This window comes from Pelophylax lessonae (genome assembly GCF_965119305.1).
Source record: "Pelophylax lessonae genome assembly, chromosome: 1".
In the NCBI taxonomy this organism is placed as follows: domain Eukaryota; kingdom Metazoa; phylum Chordata; class Amphibia; order Anura; family Ranidae; genus Pelophylax; species Pelophylax lessonae.
In genome coordinates this window covers 346,775,576-346,798,905 of record NC_138768.1, presented here as the reverse complement: position 1 = coordinate 346,798,905, position 23,330 = coordinate 346,775,576, and the positions used below count along the sequence as shown (strand labels likewise).

General features: G+C 40.5%; 1 protein-coding gene across 2 annotated transcripts in view; it reads right to left on the bottom strand.

The window, feature by feature from the left end:
- Nucleotides 1–23,330, bottom strand: part of FANCC (FA complementation group C) — a 484,570-nt gene that overhangs the window by 2,267 nt on the left and 458,973 nt on the right. For both annotated transcript variants that reach the window (XM_082267759.1, XM_082267760.1), the window contains exons 13-14: nt 8,689–8,863; nt 945–1,151 (exon numbers count right to left, since the gene is read on the bottom strand). In XM_082267759.1, the coding sequence (XP_082123885.1) occupies nt 945–1,151; nt 8,689–8,863 (382 nt within the window). The remainder of the gene's footprint in view (nt 1–944; nt 1,152–8,688; nt 8,864–23,330) is intronic.

Below are 23,330 nucleotides of genomic sequence, written 5' to 3'. Positions count from 1 at the left end.
TAAAAAAAAATATTTGCTGGGCAAATGACAGTCAGCTTTCAGAAATAACTATAATTTGCCTAATACATTTATTCCATATGATCACAAGCAAAATTTAGTAAGTAAGGGTAAGTGCTCTAATGTCCCTTGTGCTAATTTTAAAACGTATAATAAAGCTTAAGCGTTAAAGTGATGTTATACTCACATTTTTATTAAAAAAAAAAAAATCAATGTAATATGCCTAAATATAATGAGAATATACCTTCTTTACCTCTCTTACGTTGATTTATCTTTTAAATGGAAGCTTTTTTTTCTGCTTTTCTCAGACTGCCTGTTCTAGGGTGGCTACATTTATTCCAAATGCCTCCTCGTGTATGTGAATCTAGCCACCCCTTCCTGCTCGAGTCCAAAATGGACTGCGCATCTACCTGCAGACACATTCAGGGTATGGGAATTGTAGCACACATAGAGTAGATAATGTGAGCAAAAATACGGCACTGCTCACTCTACACTTGTAGCAGTTGCAGAGGTGCATCAGTGGAGCATAGGGTGTGTGCAAGACAAAAAAGAAGCCTGAAAACAATGGTAAGAAACAAAAAAAAAACGAAATCCTTGATATTTGATATTTTAAACTCTTTTAAAGCACAGATAGGTCCCGTAGACAAATGTATTAGAAGCACAGTATAGATTTGTAATAAATGCATCGCATGGAGCAGAAAAACCTCACCCATATCACGTTATCTCTGTCCTCTGTTGCTCTAGTACAATTGTCTTAAAAAATTTAGAAAAGCTCCTGGAGGAGGATGGAAGACAATTTATTTGATTATTGATCCATTTGATTATTGATCCTACAGTATATTTAATCTTGTTTCCCCTTACAGCGCCTAGTTTTGGCACTCTTGTACAGTATTATATGACATTGGCTTTCAAAATGCTTTGATACATATTACATCTTTAACACTTACAAAAGAAATACACTGCTTGATGACGTTATGCCACTCAGGAGAACACAGAAGGAAAGTTACACAAAGATGTCTGATCAGCTGCAGAGTACACGCTTGCCATTCGTCTGATTTACTTTTCACTTGGAATATTTTTTTCAGGGACGTAACACAAACTTTTGAATTTCTGAAGAGTGATACTAAACTTCTATATGTGGATTTTGCTTCCATCTAGGAGATATAACATGAAACAATTAAGAAAACATCAGCTAATCCATTTAAATGTAGCACATCTTTGAGCAGGCAACAGTAATATCATCACTGGGCTGTACATAGCCTGTGCAGAGAGCAACATTGTAGGAAAAGCCCAGCAGGCCCAAACACTACAGGATGCCTGCATAAAACTACAGGAGTAGGTGGAGACAAGACCAGTCACCCTATACAAGGAGAGAGAGCTGCAGTAACTGGTCTTTATTACAGGAAGCAAAGTTTCACACTGAACTACAGCACAGATCTAGAAGAAATACATGAAACACACCAAGAATCAAGTAAAAATACACATGACTTTTGTATTTAGACAATATTTGTTTATCCTGCATTACAGCTTTAACACCTGCTTTCCTGTAGGATGACTGATCTTGTCTAAATAATACTGCATAGATGATAAAGAAGGTATTATGAACTTGGTATATTTGAGTTTTTAAAAAATCATAGGCCGAAAAAGCTCTCATCTGACACTGCACAAAGCAATACAGAACATCAAGCACAGAGATGTCTCCAAGAAGTTTCGTAATGAGGGATTAGTGACAACTGAAATCAATGTTAGGAAGTCAGCAGACCATTCACTTTCAGGAGAGGCTGGATTTAGGCACTGGGACACTCAGCTTGACACTAAAACTTTGGAAACGCAAAAATTAAATAACCTGAATTTCTTTGTTCTCTATTATTAAGCTGTCAGGGCACTCTGCCAACAACTGAATAATTATTGGGAAATCAGAAAACTCCTTGAATAATGTCTTTCTATAGTGTCACTATTATATAACACATTTTTACAGGCATCACAAGAATAAGCCCCATTTACCATTATTCAGCAGGATTTGTAAATGATTTGTTGTAATTATAGGATAACAGCAGATTGCTGAAATGAAAATCCCACAATCTGATTTCAGAAGCATGTTGTTTTTCAGAGGAAATACCAATATTCTAGGCCTTCAAGTAGAATAACATGTACTGTACATAAAATGGCTACGAAGTAATGTCTTTGCTTGCCTTTTGGTACAGAGCAAGGTATTAAATATATATCACTCTGATGTCAGAAAACTTTCAGAAAATAGTATTTATGACCTATCCAAAACTGAGAAAACTTCACCTCTGGTTTGCTGTTTTAGGTGGCAAGAAAAAATAGTATTTTTTATTCCAAGGCAGATATTTTTTCATTTATAAACTTGACCATTACTGGTAACTTATTACATAATTTCCATATATGAGAAAGGCTGCAATCTTCAAATCAACTATTAAGAAAAGTTCCACCTAAAGTAAACTACTCCTTTGCACACAAGATCTTCTCCACCTGAACTCCAGCTCATGATGGGTTGGAAAAAGCAAGCGCCTTAACATGTACAGACTTCAATACATAATGCAAAGCAGGTGCCCGTCACAGTGCACTGGGGTATGCGAAATTGGTTGCCAATTTTATGAAAAAGTTTGTATTTGCATATAGATTTGTGGAGGTAGTGAAGTAGTGTTTCATGAGGATTGCTGTGTTTGGCGGTGCCTACATTTCTTTCTTCAGGTTCTGGGATTAGTTTCATTTGGTTTTAGTTGTGGCAAGCTGACTTTAAATGTAAAGGTGTGCTTTATTTATAAAACAGCATTTTTATGCTGTTAAGGTTCATTTCTTCTGTGCTTATTTATCTGGGGAGTGCAAAGCCCAATCATGATATGCTCAGTGCAGGAAGCCCGAGCAATCAATCAGATTTCAGTTTACTACAAGTCAGATTAGTGAAAGAAGAATATTATCTGTTGTTATCAGTTCTGACACTTTGTATTTTCTTATTTGCATTATTAAAAATACCTGTCAAATTGAATCTACCATTTGTTGCCTGATCTTTATGTACTAAGGGTGGTGGTGGGGAGAGCCTGGAATCCAGCAGGAGTGGCCACCAAAAACATTTCAAGGAAGTGCTGTTTTAAACTGTACATCATTGTTCACTATACTGTGTTGTTAAATAAGCCCAATGCCGAAATTAATGACAGACCAAATGACTCACTGTATTAAGTGCCTTGCTCTGATTTTTCTTAGGCAATGGATTATTTTTTTTTGTACTTGTAATAACTAGCATACATAAATGTAAAGCCCTACTCCTGGTTAGGTGTTTTGTCTTACCAATTAATTTTAGTAACTACCTTTTACTACAAAACAGCTCTCTACCTCTCTGAAAACCAGTGAGGCTTCCCACATCCTGTGAACCCAGGGCATCAACGATCTGCCCTCTGAGAGCACTTTATCAGACTGCCCTGGATTCAAAGGCAAGTGCTGACATGGACAGCTGCTCTCTGCAGCATTTAGGATGCAAAAAGATGACCTGTCATTTAACACAACCAGAATGGCACAAAAAAAATTTATTCAACTTAAACAAACAAAAGAAAAAAGTTGGCAGAGGTGCTCCATGGGGGCAGGGGTTTGACGGAAATTTTGGAGTGGGTCATACTGGACTTGAGCTTTAAGGAGTAAATCTAGTCCAGTAGGAGGGATTTCATGTGCCTGCATTCCATAAGTAGAAATCTCACAAAAATCATTGCTGTAAATTCATGCTCATATTGTCATGTTGATCCGTGCTCTCAAAACCTTCTGAGTTACTGAGCTGTAACAGCCGTGTAGCTCTAAGGTTTTGACTTTACTTACTTCAAAACTGTTCTGCATCAGTAGCCCTGAAAATACTGGAGCTAGAGACACCTAGACAACATTTTCACAAAGGGGTCAGCCTAAATATTTATCTCACAAATGTTTCCATTTACAAGCAGCCAGGTTCTGACTGCAAATCTACTTACAAGAATAGCTGAGTTTATTTCATTAAAAACATGTTTTACACCGTGAAAAAGGGTAATGCGTGATAACTCATATGTTGCCAACATAGAGGACTGTAGTAAAAAAGTCTAAGGGCATATGGATTTGCAGTGTACTACCACTCTGGCTGCGTGTTTAACCACTTTACCACCGGGGGATTTTCCTGCTTTACGTCCAGGCCACTTTTTGCAACTTGGCACTGCGCGACTTTAACTGACAATTGCGTGGTCATGCAACGCCGTACCCAAACAAAATTTACGTCCTTTTTTTTCCCACAAACAGAGCTTCCTTTTGCGATATTAATAAAAAAAGAGCGAAAATTTTGCGAAAAAAATTGACATTTTCTACTTTGACAGTAAAAAAATATCCAATATATTCAATTTTTGTCATATATTTAGGCCAAAATTATTTAGCTACATGTCTTTGACAAAAAAATCCTCAATGAGCGCATTTTTAACCGCTTTAAGACCGGAAGATTTTACCCTATTCCTGACCAGGCTATATTTTGCGATTCAGCACTGTGTTACTTTAACGGACAACTGCGCGGTCGTGCAACGCTGTACTCAAATTCAATTTATGTCCTTTTTTCCCCACAAATAGAGCTTTCTTTTGGTGGTATTTGACCACCTGTGCGATTTTTAATTTTTGAAAAAAAGAGCGACAATTTTGAAAAAAAAAAAAAAAACAATATTTTTTACATTCTGATATATAACATTCCCCAAAAAAATGTAAAAATCAAAATTTTTTAACATTTTAGGCCAATTTGTTTTCTGCTACATATTTTTGGTAAAAAAATCGCAATGGGTGTATTTTGATTGGTTTGCGCAAAAGTTATCGCATTTACTAACTACGGGAAAGATTTGTCATTTTTATTGTTTATTTTTTTTTACTAGTAATGGCGGCGATCTGCAATTTTTTTTGCGGGACTGCGACATTGCGGCAGACAGATCGGACCCCTAACTGACATTTTTGACACTTTTGGGGGTACCAGTGACATTACTACAGTAATCAGTGCTATAAATATGCACTGTTACTGTAATAATGACACTGGCAGTGAAGGGGTTAATTTTATTGGTGATCAAGGGGTTAAATGTATGCCTCATGCTTACTGACGTGTGTGGGGGGAGGGGATTGGGTGACACAGACACAAATCGCAGGTTCAGCTATGCTGAATCCTGTAATCTGTGACTGTCTGTCACAGAGGAGATCCGTCCACTTTGTTTACACAAGTGGGCGGATTTACTCACTCGATCGCCGACGATTGGGGAAGAGCGGCGGTGATCACCGCCTCTCCTCCCCTGGCCCGACTGTCTGAATACAGCGGGAGTGAGCCTCCAGCAGCGCCGCCGAGAGGGGGCGGGATTCAGCGACATAGGTCTACGTCGCTGGACGATAACGAGCCACTTTGCCGCAGTACCAGCTCAGTGAGCGGTCGGCTAGTGGTTAATCATTTTAAAGGCCCCTTTACATTTGTGTGTGCACTGCACGAAAATGCACAGAAAAGTCGCATGTACTACCACTTGACGACCAAGCCTTTTTTGACATTTATTGCTTACAAGTTAAAATCAGTGTTTTTTGCTAGAAAATTACTTAGAACCCCCAAACATTATAAATATTTTTTTTATCAGGGACCCTACAGGAAAAAAAAGTCAATTGTTGCAATATTTTATGTCACACTGTATTTACACAGCGGTCTTTCAAATGTAGTTTTTTTTAGGGAAAAAACACTTTAATGAATTAAAAGAAATAAAACAGTAAAGTTAGCACAATTTTTTGTATAATGTGAAAGGTGATGTTACCCTGAGTAAATAGATATCTAACATGTCATGCTTTAAAATTGCGCACATTCATGGAATGGCGACAAACTACGGTACTTAAAAATCTCCATATTTATTTTACACGGTCTCTTAAAATTTTTGTTTTTTGATCACTTTTAGTGCTATCACAAGGAATGTAAAAATCCCTTGTAACAGCAGCATACAGGTATTCTTTATAGAGGGATCTGGGGTCTATAAGACCCTAAACCCCTCCTCTGCACTTAAAAGCATTCAAAACCCCAAGATCAGCATACTTTTGATTTTGGAAAACTGATGCTGTTGGCTCCCGAGTAAACCGGAAGTGATGTCATGACGTCGCTTCCAGGTTACTACATCCAAGACCTGATCAAAACGGAATCTGGCTTTGTTTGGGTCTCTGTCCAGCCAGTGGACATGCCGGTTGGTCGCCCGAGTCTACCGGTGGGACCGGAGAGCCTGGGCAAACGGCGGAAGGGGGGGTCCCCTCTCACTGCTTGGAATACCAGCCGAGCTTAGCCACTATGGTTATTACAAGAGAGCCGACCGCCAGCTCTAAAAACGATACTGGGGTGATGCCTGCAGCTACAGGCATCACTCCGGTACAACCACTTGAAGCCAAAGGTGATTTAGCGGAAAGTGGTTAACCAACGCTATGCACCACAACGCACGGTAATGCAGTTGTGTTGGGCTACCATCAATCCATGTGTATAAAGCAATAGTCTGAAGTCAGCTTGTGAACAAAAATGCTAAAGTAAATGACAATCATCATACAGTATGTCTATCAAGAAGATAAACAAAACTAAACCTAAACACATATGTTCAAACAGTTGTAAAGGAAAGGTAAAGGTTTTATTTAAACTTAATTTTAAAGGAACATATGGATTGTAAGTTAAACCTCTCTACAAAGGAATGTGTATCTACTTGACAGAAAATAAGGAAATAATTATTTGATATGTGGTGAATTACTTTTTTTTTTTAAGTTAAGCAATCAACGGAAACCTTAAATTGCTTCTTTGCAAACAGTCTTATTTAGAGTTTGTCTTAACCCCACTCATACTCTGGGATCTGGGACGCCATGGTGTAAAAAAATCTCATTCAAAGACTGTGGAAAAACAGGATATATGCATATAGAGTTATTTGTTCCCTGTACAAATGCAGCTTTTATTTCATGTGCGGTCTCATGAAAGAATGCAAATACAAGTGGTTTCCCAAATTCTTACTGAAAATTAAGAGACATCTTCCTGGGTGGTCAGAACATGTCACAGACTGAAAAAGGTTTGAGTGATAGACTGAGTATAACTACTTGTATAATTTCTGAGGACACCCTTCAATATGTACAGTAGCTTTGCAGACAGAAATATGAAAGAAACTATTTCAGAAGTTGTTCTTCACTTGGGTCAAAACACCTGAATTTTGGCACATTAGGAACACAGAAAAATCTTCCGTATTCTATAAAGCTCTGTCTGGCAATGAGAAAAAGCAAGCAGCACAACTTCTTTAGTCAAAATTTCAATGTGCATTGACTGAAAGCAGAAGATTCTGATCGGATTTACGTATGATGTTGAGAATAGATCAACAGATAACGTATCATACTCACTATAGTAAATGTTCTTGAAGGAGTTTATAATATGATGTTTCTTCTGCTCTCCTACTATGGTCAGATGTCAACAAACCCACCAGTATGTTTCTAAGTCCCCCACAATTATTAAAGGAATCTACATCTAAGCAGAGTTTGTCACTAATGGGAGCTTGTCACTAGTGGGATACGAACCCAGGAATCAGCAGTGCAAAGGTATGTGTGCTAACCAACAAAAAAAGAGATGACACCGCTCAAGCAAATCAAAATCCACAATCCAGGGTAGGTGCTGAACCTCGGCTCGCCACCAGCAGAAGCATCTGAGAAGAAAATGGTCGCACACCACCACAGAATCCAATGAAGAGAAGTTCCTTTATTTACATAAGTCATACAGGTACAAGGTACAGCAGGGTAGGACAGTAGACGCGTTTCACACGACTGCTACGTGCTTGTTCGAACAAGCACATAGAAGTTGTGTGAAATGCATCTACTGTTCTACCCTGCTGTACCTTGTACCTGTACAACGTATGTGATTAAAGGAACTTCTCTTCATTGGAGTCTGTGGTGGTGTGCAACCATTTTCTTCTCAGATGTGTGCCACCATATAGACATGGTATGGTGCCTAAACCACTTCGGTGTGCAAAGCAGATTTGTTTAGCCAACTATATTGTGGCTTAGGAACTTTCAACACCTAAACTATGAAAAAGAACAGAATCTGCACAGAAAACAGAAATACAAAAGGCCAAAAAACTTTGCTATACAAGTCTGACAAACATTTGCACAGCACCAACTAAAATTGCTGCATATTTTTTTTTGTAATAGTATTATTTCCTATGAGTGAAAGTGTAATCTAAAAGCCGAATGCTTATAAAAAAAAAATACTTCATTATGGCCACTAGACGGTGCTTAGGAAATACTCATATTATACATATAGTGATAGTCATTGTGGCTGTATGAATCTTTGCTACATTTATAAAACATTTTTTTCTTTATATATATAAACCCTGGGAGAGAAGTCAATTTCTAGCACAGCAACAGTGTCAATTGTGATGTGAGACAACTCATTTCACTGAATTAGAGTCTTGAAACAATACCAGAGGAAAAGAAGCCCTGAAAGGTTGCCTGTCCCAGGGCACATGCTGCCTTTCTGAGATGTTGTTTTCAGTTTGACAATAAACTTGCATATATTAAATACAACAGTAAATTTTAAAATACATCACATTTTAAAAACAGGTATAACTGGTAGTTGACAAATGTATCAGATAATTCAAACAGAGTGAATAATTCTTGTTTGTAATGAGACTCGTGCTATTTTCATTTACAACCCACCATTGTTCTATCTCTGCTTTGGTTCTCATTGCATGGATTGTAGTAAAATGCCAAAAGCCACAGCAGGTCATCTGAAACTTCCAAGTCTGATGTCAACAGCTGCTCTGCTGCAATGTCTACCCATTCGCCAAAGTGGATTAGTAGATACCAGGAATTAAAGACACAGTCAGCAGTCCTGCAAAAATAAAATAAAGGATTGTAGTATATTAAAGGAAAAAGTAATCATAATTCCATCCTAATTAACCCACTGTACATGAACAATTTGTAGAAGATTTTATCCAAGCTCAGTAAGAAGGATGTTGGGGGAAAAGGGGTGATTTTTTTTTCTTTTTTTTAACCACTTGCCGACCGCTCACTTTGCTGGCACTGCGGCAAAGTGGCTCGTTATCGTCCAGCGACGTAGACCTACGTCGCTGGATACCGCCCCCTCTCGGTGGCGTGTGCGCATCGCTGGAGGCTCGCTCCCGCTGTATTCAGGCACAGCGGGAGTCGGGCCAGGGGAGGAGAGGCGGTGATCACCGCCCCTCTTCCCCGATCATCGGGGATCGAGTGAGGAAATCCGCCCACTTGTGTAAACAAAGTGAGCAGATCTCCTCTGTGACAGACAGTCACAGATTACAGGATTCAGCATAGCTGAACCTGCGATCTGTGTCTGTGTCACCCAATCCCCTCCCCCCACACACGTCAGTAAGCATGAGGCATACATTTGACCCCTTGGTCACCAATAAAGTTAACCCCTTCCCTGCCAGTGTCATTATTACAGTAACTTTTTGCAAAAGTGTCAAAAATGTCAGTCAGGGGTCCGATCTGTCCGCCGCAATGTCGCAGTCCCGCAAAAAAAATTGCAGATCGCCGCTATTACTAATAAAAAAAACAAACAATACAAATGACAAATCTTTCCCGTAGTTAGTAAACGCGGTAACTTTTGAGCAAACCAATCAAAATACGCCCATTGCGTTTTTTTTTTTACCAAAAATATGTAGCAGAAAACAAATTGACCTAAAATGTTAAAAAATTTTGATTTTTAATTTTTTTTGGGGGAATGTTATATATCAGAATGTAAAAAATATTGTTTTTTTTTTTAAAATTGTCGTTTTTTTAAAAAAATTAAAAATCACACAGGTACATTGGTCCCAGATGATAAGTGACATGAAATTGCCATCATCCCAAAGAATCAGTACAAAAGAAATATAACACTGAGAGTGTTAGTCTCCTCTAAAAAAGGGGGGGATTTTTAAGGCAATAAATGAAAAAATACAAAAGTATAACAATGGATAAAATTAAGATTATTTAATAATACAATAAAAAATGACAACAAATGTCATTGATTGTTGACATTTAGACTCCTTGGACAAGAGTGGAAAGCCACAAAAGGTCATGGATCACAAAAGCCACAATGGATGTACGAACAACCAAAATAAACAATGGATGTGAAGTGTGAGGAAACAAGGGATACACCACTCCCGCACCGGGATAACAATCCCAGGGGAGGGAGAGTGTTAGATCCAACGCGTTTCGAACAATATATTGAACTTCTAAGTTTCAATATTCTTCAGGGATATGAGAACTGGTGATCCCTTTATTTTCCTTCCTAGAAAGAGCAAAAAAATAACAAACAAACAAACACATAAAGAAAAAATTATGAGAAAATATAAGTGCATGGATGCGTCCACAAACTTGTCCTATACTTGCAGCTATGGATATGAGCATTACAACTGCTGACATATAGGCATAAGCAAATACCCACCCAATCTTCCTGTTCACAATGAATGAATTCAATTGCTGTGAGGATCCAAGCGTCTTAAAAAATGATTATTTGACTGTTGGCCCGGAGTGGACCCGGCAAGGCCCAAAGGCTATACCGGATATCCCATTTGGGACAAAAAGCTGCCAATCCAGTAGGTTCACGGGGTGTGTATGGATAAGGATACCCCCTAATATATGGTGCCTAGGAACAGAAAAAAGCATTCATGTATAGTGGTGGATGAAGGAATATAGTCCCATGGGCTGCAATTTTCCCGAGCAACAAAAACAGGGGAAAATATATATATATATAGATAAATAAATAAGCATCCCAACCATAGTACCTGGCATGGGGTAAAAAACCCCCAGGACTGGGGACCAAAAAGTAAACAAATATATATACTTACACCAAAAAAAGGAAATTGAGGTCCCCAATGTTGCTACGCCAGGTCAAAGGTGTTTGCAGGCTAGTCAAGATAGTAAATGTAGCATAGGGTCCGTGGTGGCTAAAGAGCCATATACACAGAAAAGTACAATGCCACGTGTATGCAACCCCCTTGCCTCCTCCTACTGCATGGAGGAGCGTGGGGAAATGGCGCCAACTGTGAACCTTGGCGTCCCCTGTATAAGGACTCAGCGTGGTAGGAAACCACGCCCTTCACCTCTCCCGCGGGTTCGCGCTACCCGGAAGTAGCTGCGTCCCCGCTGATGGACCGGAAGCAGCGCACTCGGCGCACCGGAAGTGACGTCAGCCGTCAACGTTCTGCTTCGGAGAGAGGGGACAGAGGACACATGCAGGACAGGTGCACAGCGTAGCGGAGTAAACTCCCACCAAGCACAACACTATGCTCAATGCCCCTCACAGGTAAGAAATACATGTGTAGGGGCCTACCTGTGCCGGACTGGAGAGGCAAGAATTGCCACCAATAAGGGATGCTCACTATTTGGCCATAAAAAACATGATAGTGAAACCTGGAAAAAGACTCATTGCAGCCAGTCCTAACCCGGCATGAATACCAGTAATTAGGAGTCCTACACTTCCCATAGGGGAAAAGGATAACAATGGTGCAGTAATATTAAGAAAGAGGGCTAGGATCTACCGAGAAGAAGGGGGGAAAAAAGAGGGGGAAGAGGATGCCCCCATACTATGCCATAAAGTGCCAGCAGTGATCCAGAATACTCACAATCCACAGAATGAAACTAATGGAAAGTTCAGTGCCACGCATGCACGCCCAACTTATACAAATACAAAAACAAAGAAATTTATACATATACAAATGTACAGAAAAATACAACAAATAGCACAAAATTCCGCTCTGTTGTTCAAACAACATGTCAAATGGTAATGATAAAAAAAAAAAAAGGAAAAGAGGACTGGATGGGATTTAGTCAGTCTTCCCGGAACTAAACCCTTGCAGGAAGGGTCTGAAACTCTCCGACTCATTCAAACCTGGTCGCTTGGTGGCATCAAGAATTTTGGATCCAACGTTCCTCCCTTTGGAGTAGTAATTTGTTCCAGTCGCGCCCCTTGGTGTAATGTGAATGCGGTCCAAAACGGTGAAGTTGACTCAGGGCATGCGGTAGTGATGATCCCAAGCAAAATGTCTGCCAAGGGGCAGATAGAGGTTGCCTATTCGCATGCCTGCTAGGTGTTTGTTAGCGCGAGCCTGAAACTCTTGTTTCGTCTTTCCCACATAGAATGAACCGCATTCACACTCCACCAAGTAGACGACCCCCCTGGTCTTGCAATTTGCAAAATGGCGCAGTCTGTGACTGTCACCATTTGGGAGGACAAAGCAAAGTCTTCTCTGCACAAACGGACAGAAGGAGCATGAACCACAGGGAAAGGTGCCCCACGTCCGGCAGGGATCATGTCTCCGATCACCCTTATATTCACTTTGGACCAATTTCTGGCCAATAGACCCGGCTCTTCTGCAAACCACAGATGGTTTTTGGGAGACAAATTTGGATAGCGTCACGTCATCTGTCAAGATGTCCCAATGCTTGGCAAGGACTTTGACAATAGTTCCATGCTCTTTAGAGTAACGTGTGATCATTCTTACTAAGTGATCCTCACGTTGTTTGCCTGACTTAAAGATCACATCCCTGCATTCTAAATCTTTAACCTTGTTGAACGACTTTCTTAAACAGGACTTACTGTAGCCTCTGGCCAAGAAACGTTCGGTCAGATTATCAGCCTCCACCCGGAAGTCGTCAAAGGTCGAACAGTTCCGTCTGGCCCTGAGGAACTGGCTGTAAGGGATCGACCTTTTGAGCGGGTGGAAACTTTCGGCATGCAGAATGTTGTTGCCAGCCGTCTTTTTCCGGAACAGTCTGCTCAGTAATTCGCCATCCTCCCCATTTTTTCTTTATGGGTTTGTTTGTTTGTTATTTTTTTGCTCTTTCTAGGAAGGAAAATAAAGGGATCACCAGTTCTCATATCCCTGATGAAGATTGGAACTTAGAAGTTCAATATATTGTTCGAAACGCGTTGGATCTAACACTCTCCCTCCCCTGGGATTGTTATCCCGGTGCGGGAGTGGTGTATCCCTTGTTTCCTCACACTTCACATCCATTGTTTATTTTGGTTGTTCGTACATCCATTGTGGCTTTTGTGATCCATGACCTTTTGTGGCTTTCCACTCTTGGCCATGGAGTCTAAATGTCAACAATCAATGACATTTGTTGTCATTTTTTATTGTATTAATAAATAATCTTAATTTTATCCATTGTTATACTTTTGTATTTTTTCATTTATTGCCTTAAAAATCCCCCCCTTTTTTAGAGGAGACTAACACTCTGTGTTATATTTCTTTTGTAAAAATCACATAGGTGATCAAATACCACCAAAAGAAAGCTTTATTTGTGGGGAAAAAAGGACAAATTTAATTTGGGTACAGCGTCGCACGACCGCGCAATTGTCCGTTACACTAACGCAGTGCCGAATCGCAAAATATAGCCTGGTCAGGAATGGGGTAAAATCTTCCGGTCTTAAAGCGGTTAAAAATACGCTCATTGAGGATTTTTTTGTCAAAGACATGTAGCTAAATACATTTTGGCCTAAATATATGACAGAAATTGAATATATTGGATATTTTTTAACCACTTACCGCAAAGTGACGTAGGGGTGCGTCGGCAAACTTTGCGGGGGTATACCGGGATGATGCCTCTAGCTAGAGGCACCATCCCGGTACCGTGGTCTAGAGCCAATGGTTGGCTTTCCGTCGGTAACGACCGATGCCTTCCGTGACTTTGCTCGGGGCTCCCCGAGCACCCAACCGGCATGTCCGCCGGCTGGATGGAGTCCCGATCAAAGCGGAAACGGCTTTGATCGGGTCTCCGATGACGTAACCCGGAAGTGTAGTGGAGGGGGCCGAGGGTCTTTTAGACCCTCGATCCCTCCATAAAGATTACCTGTCACTGCTTATTGGTGTCACAAGGGAAGTTTACATTGCTTGTGACAGCAATAAAAGTGATCAGATTTTTATTTTTTTTTTAAACCTGTAATAAAGTTAAAAAAAATAAAATAAATAGGGAAAAAAAAATTAATAAATTTTAGCCGCCCCCGTCACCGTTAGCTCGCGCACAAAAAAAAACGTATACGGAAGTCGAGCCGCGAATGAAATCGCTGTTCAAACCACACATGTGAGGTATCGGCGTGATCGCTAGAGCGTGAGCAATAATTAAAAAAAAAGAGCTACACTCTAACTGTAAACTGGTAACCGTTAAAACAATTTAAAGCGTCGCCTATTGAGATCTCTATTGACCGTAGTTTGTCGCCATTCCACGGGGGAGCGCAATTTTAAACTGTAACATGTTGGGTATCTATTTACTCGGCGTGACATCATCTTTCACAATATATAAAAAAATGGGCTAACTTTACTGTTTAGTATTTTTTAAATGCAGTGAAATGTGATTTTTAATTTTTTTTCCAAAAAAATGGCGTTTTAAAGACCGCTGTGCAAATACCGCGTGACAAAAAATATTGCAATGACCGACATTTTATTCTCCATAGTCTTTGCTAAAAAATATATATATATATAATGTTTGGGGGTTCTAAGTAGTTTTCTAGGAAAAAATACTAGTTTTAACTTGTAAACAAAAAGTGTCTGAAATAGTGCTGGGGCCTAAGTGGTTAAAGCGGAGTTCCACCCATTTTTAATAGGTTGGATTACATAGATGTATGTAATCCCCTTTAAAACGGCTTTTACCAATGGAAACTTTTTTTTTTTTTTGCTAGTAAATACCTTAATTTCTGCTTTATTCCTCCTCTCCTCACTTCCGGGTCCGATCGGCGATGACGTCATTCGGCGATTCGCAGTATGTGCTGGGATGTATTCCATTCCAGAAATCTCGCAGTATTACCCAGGAGCTGAGCTGTACTGAGCCTTGCCTGCCCCGCCTCCACCCCGCCTCCTCTCAGTGAGTTGTACTTTATGCATTGTATTCAGGCCGTTCTCTGCCCCGCCTCCGCCCCGCCTCCACTCAGTGAGCGCGGACTGAAAGCATTATATCCTTACTGAGCTCACTGAGAGGAGGCGGGGTGGAGGCGGGGCAGAGCACGTCCTGAATACAATGCATACAGTACAACTCACTGAGAGGAGGCGGGGCGGAGGAGGGGCAGGTCACGGCCTGAATACACACAGTACAGATCAGCTCCTTGGTAATACTTAGAGATTTCTGGAATGGAATACATCCCAGCACACACTGCGAATCGCCGAATGACGTCATCGCCGATCAGACCCGGAAGTGAGGAGAGGAGGAATAAAGCAGAAATTATGGTATTTACTAGCAAAAAAAAAAAAAAAGTTTCCATTGGTAAAAGTCGTTTTAAAGGGGATTACATAGATCTAAAGTTACGAAAATGGGTGGAACTCCACTTTAACTGTCAAAGTAGAAAATGTGAATTTTTTCGCAAAATTTTCGCTCTTTTTTTATTAATATTGCAAAAAATGAAAAGCGCAGAGGTGATCAAATACCACCAAATGGAAGCTCTGTTTGTGGGAAAAAAAGGACGTAAATTTCATTAGGGTACGGCGTTGCATGACCGCGCAATTGTCAGTTAAATTCGCGCAGTGCCAAGTTGCAAAAAGTGGCCTGGACGTAAAGCAGGAAAATCCTCCGGTGGTAAAGTGGTTAAACAGTGCAATTATCCTTTACCGGTCAAATATGTACAATGTCTACGTCATACAATGTCATATGATGCAAACAAATTACTATTGCTAAATATTATGATATACTATTCATGTTAAACATATTAGATACATATTAAATTGTAAAACCTACCCCAAACTGGTATTTTTGTGTTCTGTGGCTGTTGGAGATATTAATCTAGAACTAGCATTCAGCTAGTTTATATACTGGTTTATATATGTCCCAGGTTGGAAGTTTAGGTAGTAAGGGACCACACATTTGCAGAGCTTTCAGCAAGCTTTGCTGAAGTTTTTATCCAGTATTGAGGTAGTTAAAGTACTATTCAACTCCAGTTTGTAAACACAGATCCTAACATGAGTGCTGACTGCCACTTAAACCAAGCTGTTAGCAGGCTTCAGAACTTCTTGAAGCTTGTTGAAAGCCTGCTGAAGCTTAATAGCTGCTTGCTTAAAGTGGCAACCAACACTCCCATTAGGGTCTGTGTTCAACATTTACAAACTGGAGTTGAATGGTACTTTAACCACCTCGATACCGGAAACTTTCACCACCTTCCTACCTAGGCCAATTTTCAGATATCATCGCTGTCACATTTTGAATGACAATTAGTCATGTAATCTTGCACCCAAATGAAATATTTATCATTTTTGAGACAAGTAGACCTTTCTTTTGGTGGTATTTAATAACCACGGTTTTATTTTGTATATTTTGCTAAATAAATTAAAACAGACAGACAATTAAAAAAAAAAAAAAAAAAGTTTTGCAAAAAAATAATCATTCATCATAAATCTAGGTCAAAATATATTCTGCTACATTTCTTTGGTAAGAATTACTCACTTTTATTCAGTCTGTAGAAAAATTAGTCAACAAACTATGGTATAGACAGTATATTTAAAAATTAGCCAACCTTGTACTGACGGTTCTTATTTCTTGAGGCCCTAAAAAGTCAGGACAGTACAAATACCTCCCAAATGACCCCTTTTTGCAAAGTAGAGAGTTCAAGATATTTATGAGGAGGCATGGTGAGTTATTTTAAGCTGTAATTTTTTCTTGCAATTTTTTTGAAAATTAAGACATGAAATAATTTTTTTCTTTACATACTGTGACCAGAGCAGTATAGTGTTACCATAGTGAAGGCATCGGGATTTATTTTTTACACACTATGATTGCTTCTGACAGTGATGATCGCTATTATAAGCAATCATTTTTATGAATGGCATCCGTTAATTGATTGCGTACTATTGTGATTTGGCCACAGCTGTAATTATATCACGTACTGGACACACGAAAAGCTGTAGCTAGTGGCCAAGTTGTTCAGGAATCATAGGCCAGTCATGACAGTCTTGCAGAACAGTTACACATTGCAGCAGTGATCTTACCCCCTCCCTCCTCCTTTAATTCATGGAATTCATAGGCTTAACTTTAGCACACTTTAAAAGAGCTTTAAAATCTCAACTCAGAGACATCAGAAACCAGCGCTTAGGCCTGTGCAGAGCTGTAAACAGCTATAGGAGTCCTGGCAGTAGTTATAGTTCTGTCTAGGCCTATCGTAGAACTATAACCAAATCCAAAGCATACCATAAAAAGATACCCAGAATTATTGGGATTAATAAAAGGCATTCAGAGCCAGAAGTGACCCTTCAGAGATCTCTGCTCAATTCAAAATGTAACAAATCCACAAGATTCATTAATTCGGACAGGAACATGACACATTAATAAAAGTATATCTTTGAATGGGGAATGTCATACTAAAAGGATCAAGGTCATACATGAATAGGCTAGCACCTACACAAGGGAAGGTAGATGTCAGATATCCCCTGGGTGACAAGTTTATTTGAGCTACCCTAGGTTTAGTAGTATCCCTGGACAGAAAATTCAATGCTGAACAATCAGTTTCAAGAATGCAACCGACACATATTGAGAGATATGAATAGTGGTATAAAACTGTTTAAGGTAGGGACATTATAGTATCATAAACCCAGAAAAGCCCATGGACACTCCTTAGACATTTTATTGGTCAGGGGCATCTGTCAACACCCCCTTTGATCCAAGAGAAATAGAGAGATGCCATGACAGTTGTCAGTTCTCTTGTACCATCAAACCAGAAACATCTGCCAAGTTTGAGAACCAATAACACCTAGCTCATCGACCGAACTCTGTTCAACCCAAGGACATTGCACAAGAATTCTCCTTCTTACTCGGTTTTATTTTTTCTCATTTTTTTTATTTTGTTGCTGAATTATGTCTTTATTTCTTTGAAACACCTTTTTTTCTGTAAATATTTTATTTTCACCAATTTTGAACCTTTTCATTATTAAACCTAATTTTGAAAAGTGTTAAACTTGTTCCTAAGCTCTTAATGCACCAGTCTCTTGAAGAGTGCTACTGAATAATAAATCTCTGAATTTACTGGTTTGTAGTGAGAGTGTGTGCTACAACCGTTTATTCTTAAATCACAATTGGTATTGCTAAAATTTTGAGTTTCCTCCTGCTCAATCCAAAAACTAGGATTTTTGTACTTACCATAAAATCAATTTTTTTCTGAGCTCATCGATGGAGACAGCACTCCATAAATCATAACTAGTGGGTTATATTGTCTCCTCCAGGAGTAGGAATAGGCAGAACAAAAAACACCTGGCTACGCCCAAGGGCCTTCCGCAGCTGGTATATAACCCCCCCCCCTGCTCTAAGTAATTTGTTTAGTAGCAAGCAGTATTAGAAGTATCAGAAATCCATAGAGGGGTGGGTCCTATGTCCATCGATGAACTCAGAGAAATGGATTTTACGGTAAGTACAAAAATCCCATTTTCTCTTTAGTTCATCGACGGACACAGCGCTCCATAAATCATAACTAGTGGGACGTCCAAAAGCAGTGCCAAATCGAAAATGAGGGGTGGGGAAAATAACCCGAGGTAAAACATAGGAGCCCTTAACCTAGGACACAGGATCCTTAACCAGGTCACAGGAGCCCCATCTAAAAAATAAAGTTTTAAAGAAAAAAACACCCCTCAAGAGGGAACAGCAACTCTTTAATTAGCAGTCTGCAAAACAGATGCCAAAGTTTCAACCTTATAGAATTTTGTGAAGGTATGCACGGACGACCAAGTGGCTGCCTTGCAAACTTGCGATATTGAAGCCTGATGACGGAAGAAGCACTCAGCACCCGAGTAAAATGCACGGGACATGGAAAGGTGGAACCTGACCTTTAATGGAATAGGCCTGAGTAACCGTCTGTCTGGTCCATCTAAAGATGGTAGTTGAAGAAGCGGCCAGCCCTTTTCTTGGTCCGTCCGTAACCACAAAAAGTGAGTCTGACCTCCGAAAAGACTCAGTAGCTGCCAGATACACCCGAATCGCACAAACCACATCCAAGGTATGCAAATTCCTTGGGATGAGCCGGCTTGGGACACAAGGAAGGCAACACAATGTCCTCATTCAAATGGAAGTCAAGACAACTTTGGGCAGGAATGATGGACAGGGACGAAGAACCCATTTATCCATATGGACCACTAAATAGGGACTGCAACAAGATAATGCCGCCACTTCGGATACCCCGCAGGCCGAGGTAATAGCCACCAAGAATGTCACCTTCTGGCATAACGTAGGCAAGGGAATCTCCTGAATATGCTCAAATGGAGGTTTTCCGAAGAACTAAAAGTACTCAATTTTAATCCCATGGTGGCAAAAGAGACCATACAAGTGGAGCCACATGTCAAACCCCCTGAATGAAGGTACGAACTATAGAATGCGTGGCTAGGGGTCGCAGAAAGAAGATTGCCAGGGCAGACAACTGGCCCTTAATGGTACTCAAGGCCAACTTCTGATCAACGCCCTGTTGAAGAAAGGTTAGGATCCAAGCCACAGAAAAGGATCGAGGATGAGCGCCAATCGACTCACACCAATAAATGTATGTTTCCACATACGAAAATTTATGTTCCTCGCCTTCACCATAGTAGCGATCACTGATCCAGACAGATCTCTATCCCTCAGTACCTGGCTTTCAATAGCTAAGCCATTAAAACCAGCGACTGTAAAGCAGGATGGAAGATCAGCCCTTGGGACAACGGGTCTTCTATGAGAGGAAGCCCCTATGGGACATTTACAGCCACCAGGATGATTTTAGGATCCTCTGCCTTGATTCCTTGCAGGAACTGCGAAGAAGCCTTAGCTGAGGATAATACTGGCCTTACCATGGCTCTTGGATGCCTGCGGCATCTGTCAGAGGACCCATGACCTGGTCACGAACTTCAGTATCCTCCTCTGGAGGCGAACTTGCTAAAGGAGTTGCATGTAAGACTGTGCAAACAGAACTGTCTTGAAGGTGGATACCACAAGACTCAGAACCTGTATGCAAAATGGGAGAGAGAACTATCTGTGTGACAGCAGCCGGTGTATCATGGCCTGTGGTCCCTGAAGTTCATCCAGAGTGGAGCACTACAGTACAATACATAAGGTGTTTTACTAGCCAGATCACTCGGAAAAAACAGAGGGAAAAAAGTCTAAAAAAGAAAACCACAGCCACATGCAGCCACCACACCAAATAATTGGTTAGCTGCAATATATTATATTTTTGGTTTGGGATTTATTATTGCTTTAAAGACAGAGCATGGAATCTGTATCCCTTAATATACTTCAAGAAAAGGGTTTTACTGTAAGTCAAAAATCCTGTTTTCTGATCTGTCCAAGAGATGCAGGACTGAGCAAATCTGAGATAACTGGAATGTCCAAAAGCAGTCCAGCTGAGGGGTGGATGAAACATTAAACAAAATGATAACAGGACCCCCATTAAAAACAAATGCTAACATAGAGGGCAAGAGCAAGATCACAGAGCTGCCTGAGTGATGACATCATGGGAAGAGTTTTACATTCATGACGTCATCAATCACGCACCACATGTCTGGCACTGCGTGTCTGGAAGCAGCCGGTCTTATTTCTGGGACTGGCTTGTTTGGTATATATGCTATTTATCTACATTGATGGGAGCAGTCTGGGTATTTTTAATAAATTATTAGTTTTATGGTTTCACGCTATGTGGATCCAAGGCTTTTTTCTGCATAATTATTTTGGATAACCGGAAGGAGACTATTGAGACTGGAGTGGGATGTGTCTTACCTTCTGTCCCTTAGCCTCTGTGATTTGATTGGAGCCTGTTGGTATTGAGCGCTATTTGAATTCTCTGAGACTAAAAGTTAAATGTTTTAGGTAAGCATGTATGGTTTAGTGTGCAGTGAAGGATCACAGTGGGGAGGTGAATTACAGCTTGAGAGGCTGCACTTTCCTGTATTTTTACTGCACTTCATGGCAACATATTTTCAAGACTTTTTGTATCACATTTTGGATGGTGGATTTATACTATGGACTAATCTTTGGAAAGACAGTTCACTCTAATTGATGTCATGCATACTTTTGTATGATTTTTTTTTTTTAATGAGTAATTTATTTATTTGTTTCTTGGGTTTTGTATGATATAACCTTGAAGCGCTACACATTTTGAGTTGTTATGAGCCAAACTTTGAGTTTTGGTAGTATTCAAAGCCAAATGTTTATCTAGACCTGACGGAAGAAAGAGCAGGATGCATCCCTTGGCTTTTTCCTGGTGTGGAATGAGAGAGGTGGATTTCAGGAGCTTTCGGGTGCGTTGGAATAACAATATAGGATAAACCTGTCTTGTAGAACCTGGACTTCAACAGCAATGTAATTAATGCCAGTGACCATCCGTGAAGTAAGGTGGTAAACTGGTCCCAGAGACAACAGATTTGGCTGATCTTGGAGAGCAGAGTCTGCCGTCTGATGAGGCACCACATCTCCTGGGCCAGTTTAGCAAGTATCACGATTCTGTGAAGCAGATGAGACAGCAGAAGAGGAAAAGCACAGATCAGGCTGAACTTATCCCATGGAGCATCACAAAAGCATGCACAGCCAAGGCTCCCTAAACCTGGACACAAATTTGTTTAGTTTGTTGTTGAATCTGGAAACCAGGAGATCCATGTCTGAGTTTCCCACCTGGGACACAGATCTTTAAACACCTCCAGGTGAAGAGACCATTCCTCTAAACCTAGCTGTCAACTGAGAAAGTCTGCCTGACAATTTTCCATGCCTGGACAGTACAGGATGGACAGGTCTAGATCATAAAGTTCCACCCAAGCCAAAATTTGATAGGCTGCTCTTTTAAAGACTTTGATCCCTTCTTGATGGCTGACATTTGCCATGTTGTCCAAATGAATTCTGGTTGGACCTCACAGATGAGAGGTCCCAAGTTAAAGGGATAACCAAATCATGTTTAGCTCTGGTATGTTATTTAGGAGACAAGCTTCCTCTGGCGACCAAATGCCTTGCACTGAGAGGGTGTCTAGGACTTATTTTCATACTGTGAAGATGGTATCCTTCATAAAAATATTCCAGACCAGTGGAAAGAATGATTCTTCTTGACTCTAGTTATGGATTTGTGAGCCCCCAGACCAAGGACAACCTGGTCTTGAGTGTCAACTGCCTTCAGGAGGGCAACCATTAGGCCCAAAACCCTCAAATAAAAGTAGAATTTGGACAGCTCCTGGATTGTAGAGCCCAAACCTGTGGAAGAGAGAACATGGACTAAACAGTATCTAGAGAAGGACCTACGCACTCCAGGTAATGAGCCAGCTCCAGCACAAACTTCTGGAGTTCAGGATCCACACAAATCACGGGTAGATAGACATAAGGGAAGGGCAACTGTCAGCAACAGGTGTGACCAGAAATGTGTGGACTGACAGAATATTAGGCATGATTAAAGTGTAAAGAATATAATTTATTTAAAAATAAGTGAACACAAATGTAAACGCACCTCCAGAAAACTACAACTGTGTAATTCCAACCAGATAACCAAACAATAGTGACACACAGCAACCAACTGCTCAAACCAAATATATACAAAAAAACAGGATAAATGAATAGTAATTGTAACAGGGCCGGGGTCATACATGGGAGATCAAACAGAGGGAGCTGGGAACAAGACAGAACAGAGAGAGGGTTACAGGAGACGGAGTAAGCAAGCAGGAAGGAAGGAATCAGACTGCAGGGTCAGGATCAGAGTCCAGGATCAGGCTGCAGGGTCAGGATCAGGATGCAGGGACACAGAAATGCAGGTCAGGAGCACATGGAGACAACACCAAGGCAGTGAGGAGAAGCATACACAGGGTTTACATACACTTCCTGCAACCAGCATCAGGTGATGACTGATTGCATGAGATGTTAGCTTCTGACTACTGAGAGACACCCGCTGGTGGACACTGGAACTGCAGCCTATGGATCTGGGAGCTACAGTGCCACCAGCAGGTGAGCTCTTTTCTGACAGCAACAAACTGATAATGTTGTGTGTTCACAGCAGAAACGAATACAGCATTAATGTATTGGAAAGATAGGTATATGCAAGCAGGTATCTTGTTGTCCACAGAGGCCAGAAAGTCCTCAGATGGAGAGAAAATATGAATGACATGGTAGATACCATGCAGTTTTTTTTGTACTCAAATTAAGGTATTGAGTACCTTTAGCTCCAAAATGGGGCTAATGCAGGACAGGGCCTGCCAGGAAAAAAAAGCGGAGAAAACGCTTCCAGTCTTTTATCCACAGGGTTTTCAATGACTTCACTTCAATACTTCTTAACAAACTTCCTCTCAATAGGGTATTGCTGAGCGAAACAATAAGCTTGTCTTGGAAAGACCAGTCACCATACAAAACAGGTTGCAGTAGCCAGTGCACTGTAAATGTTGTTA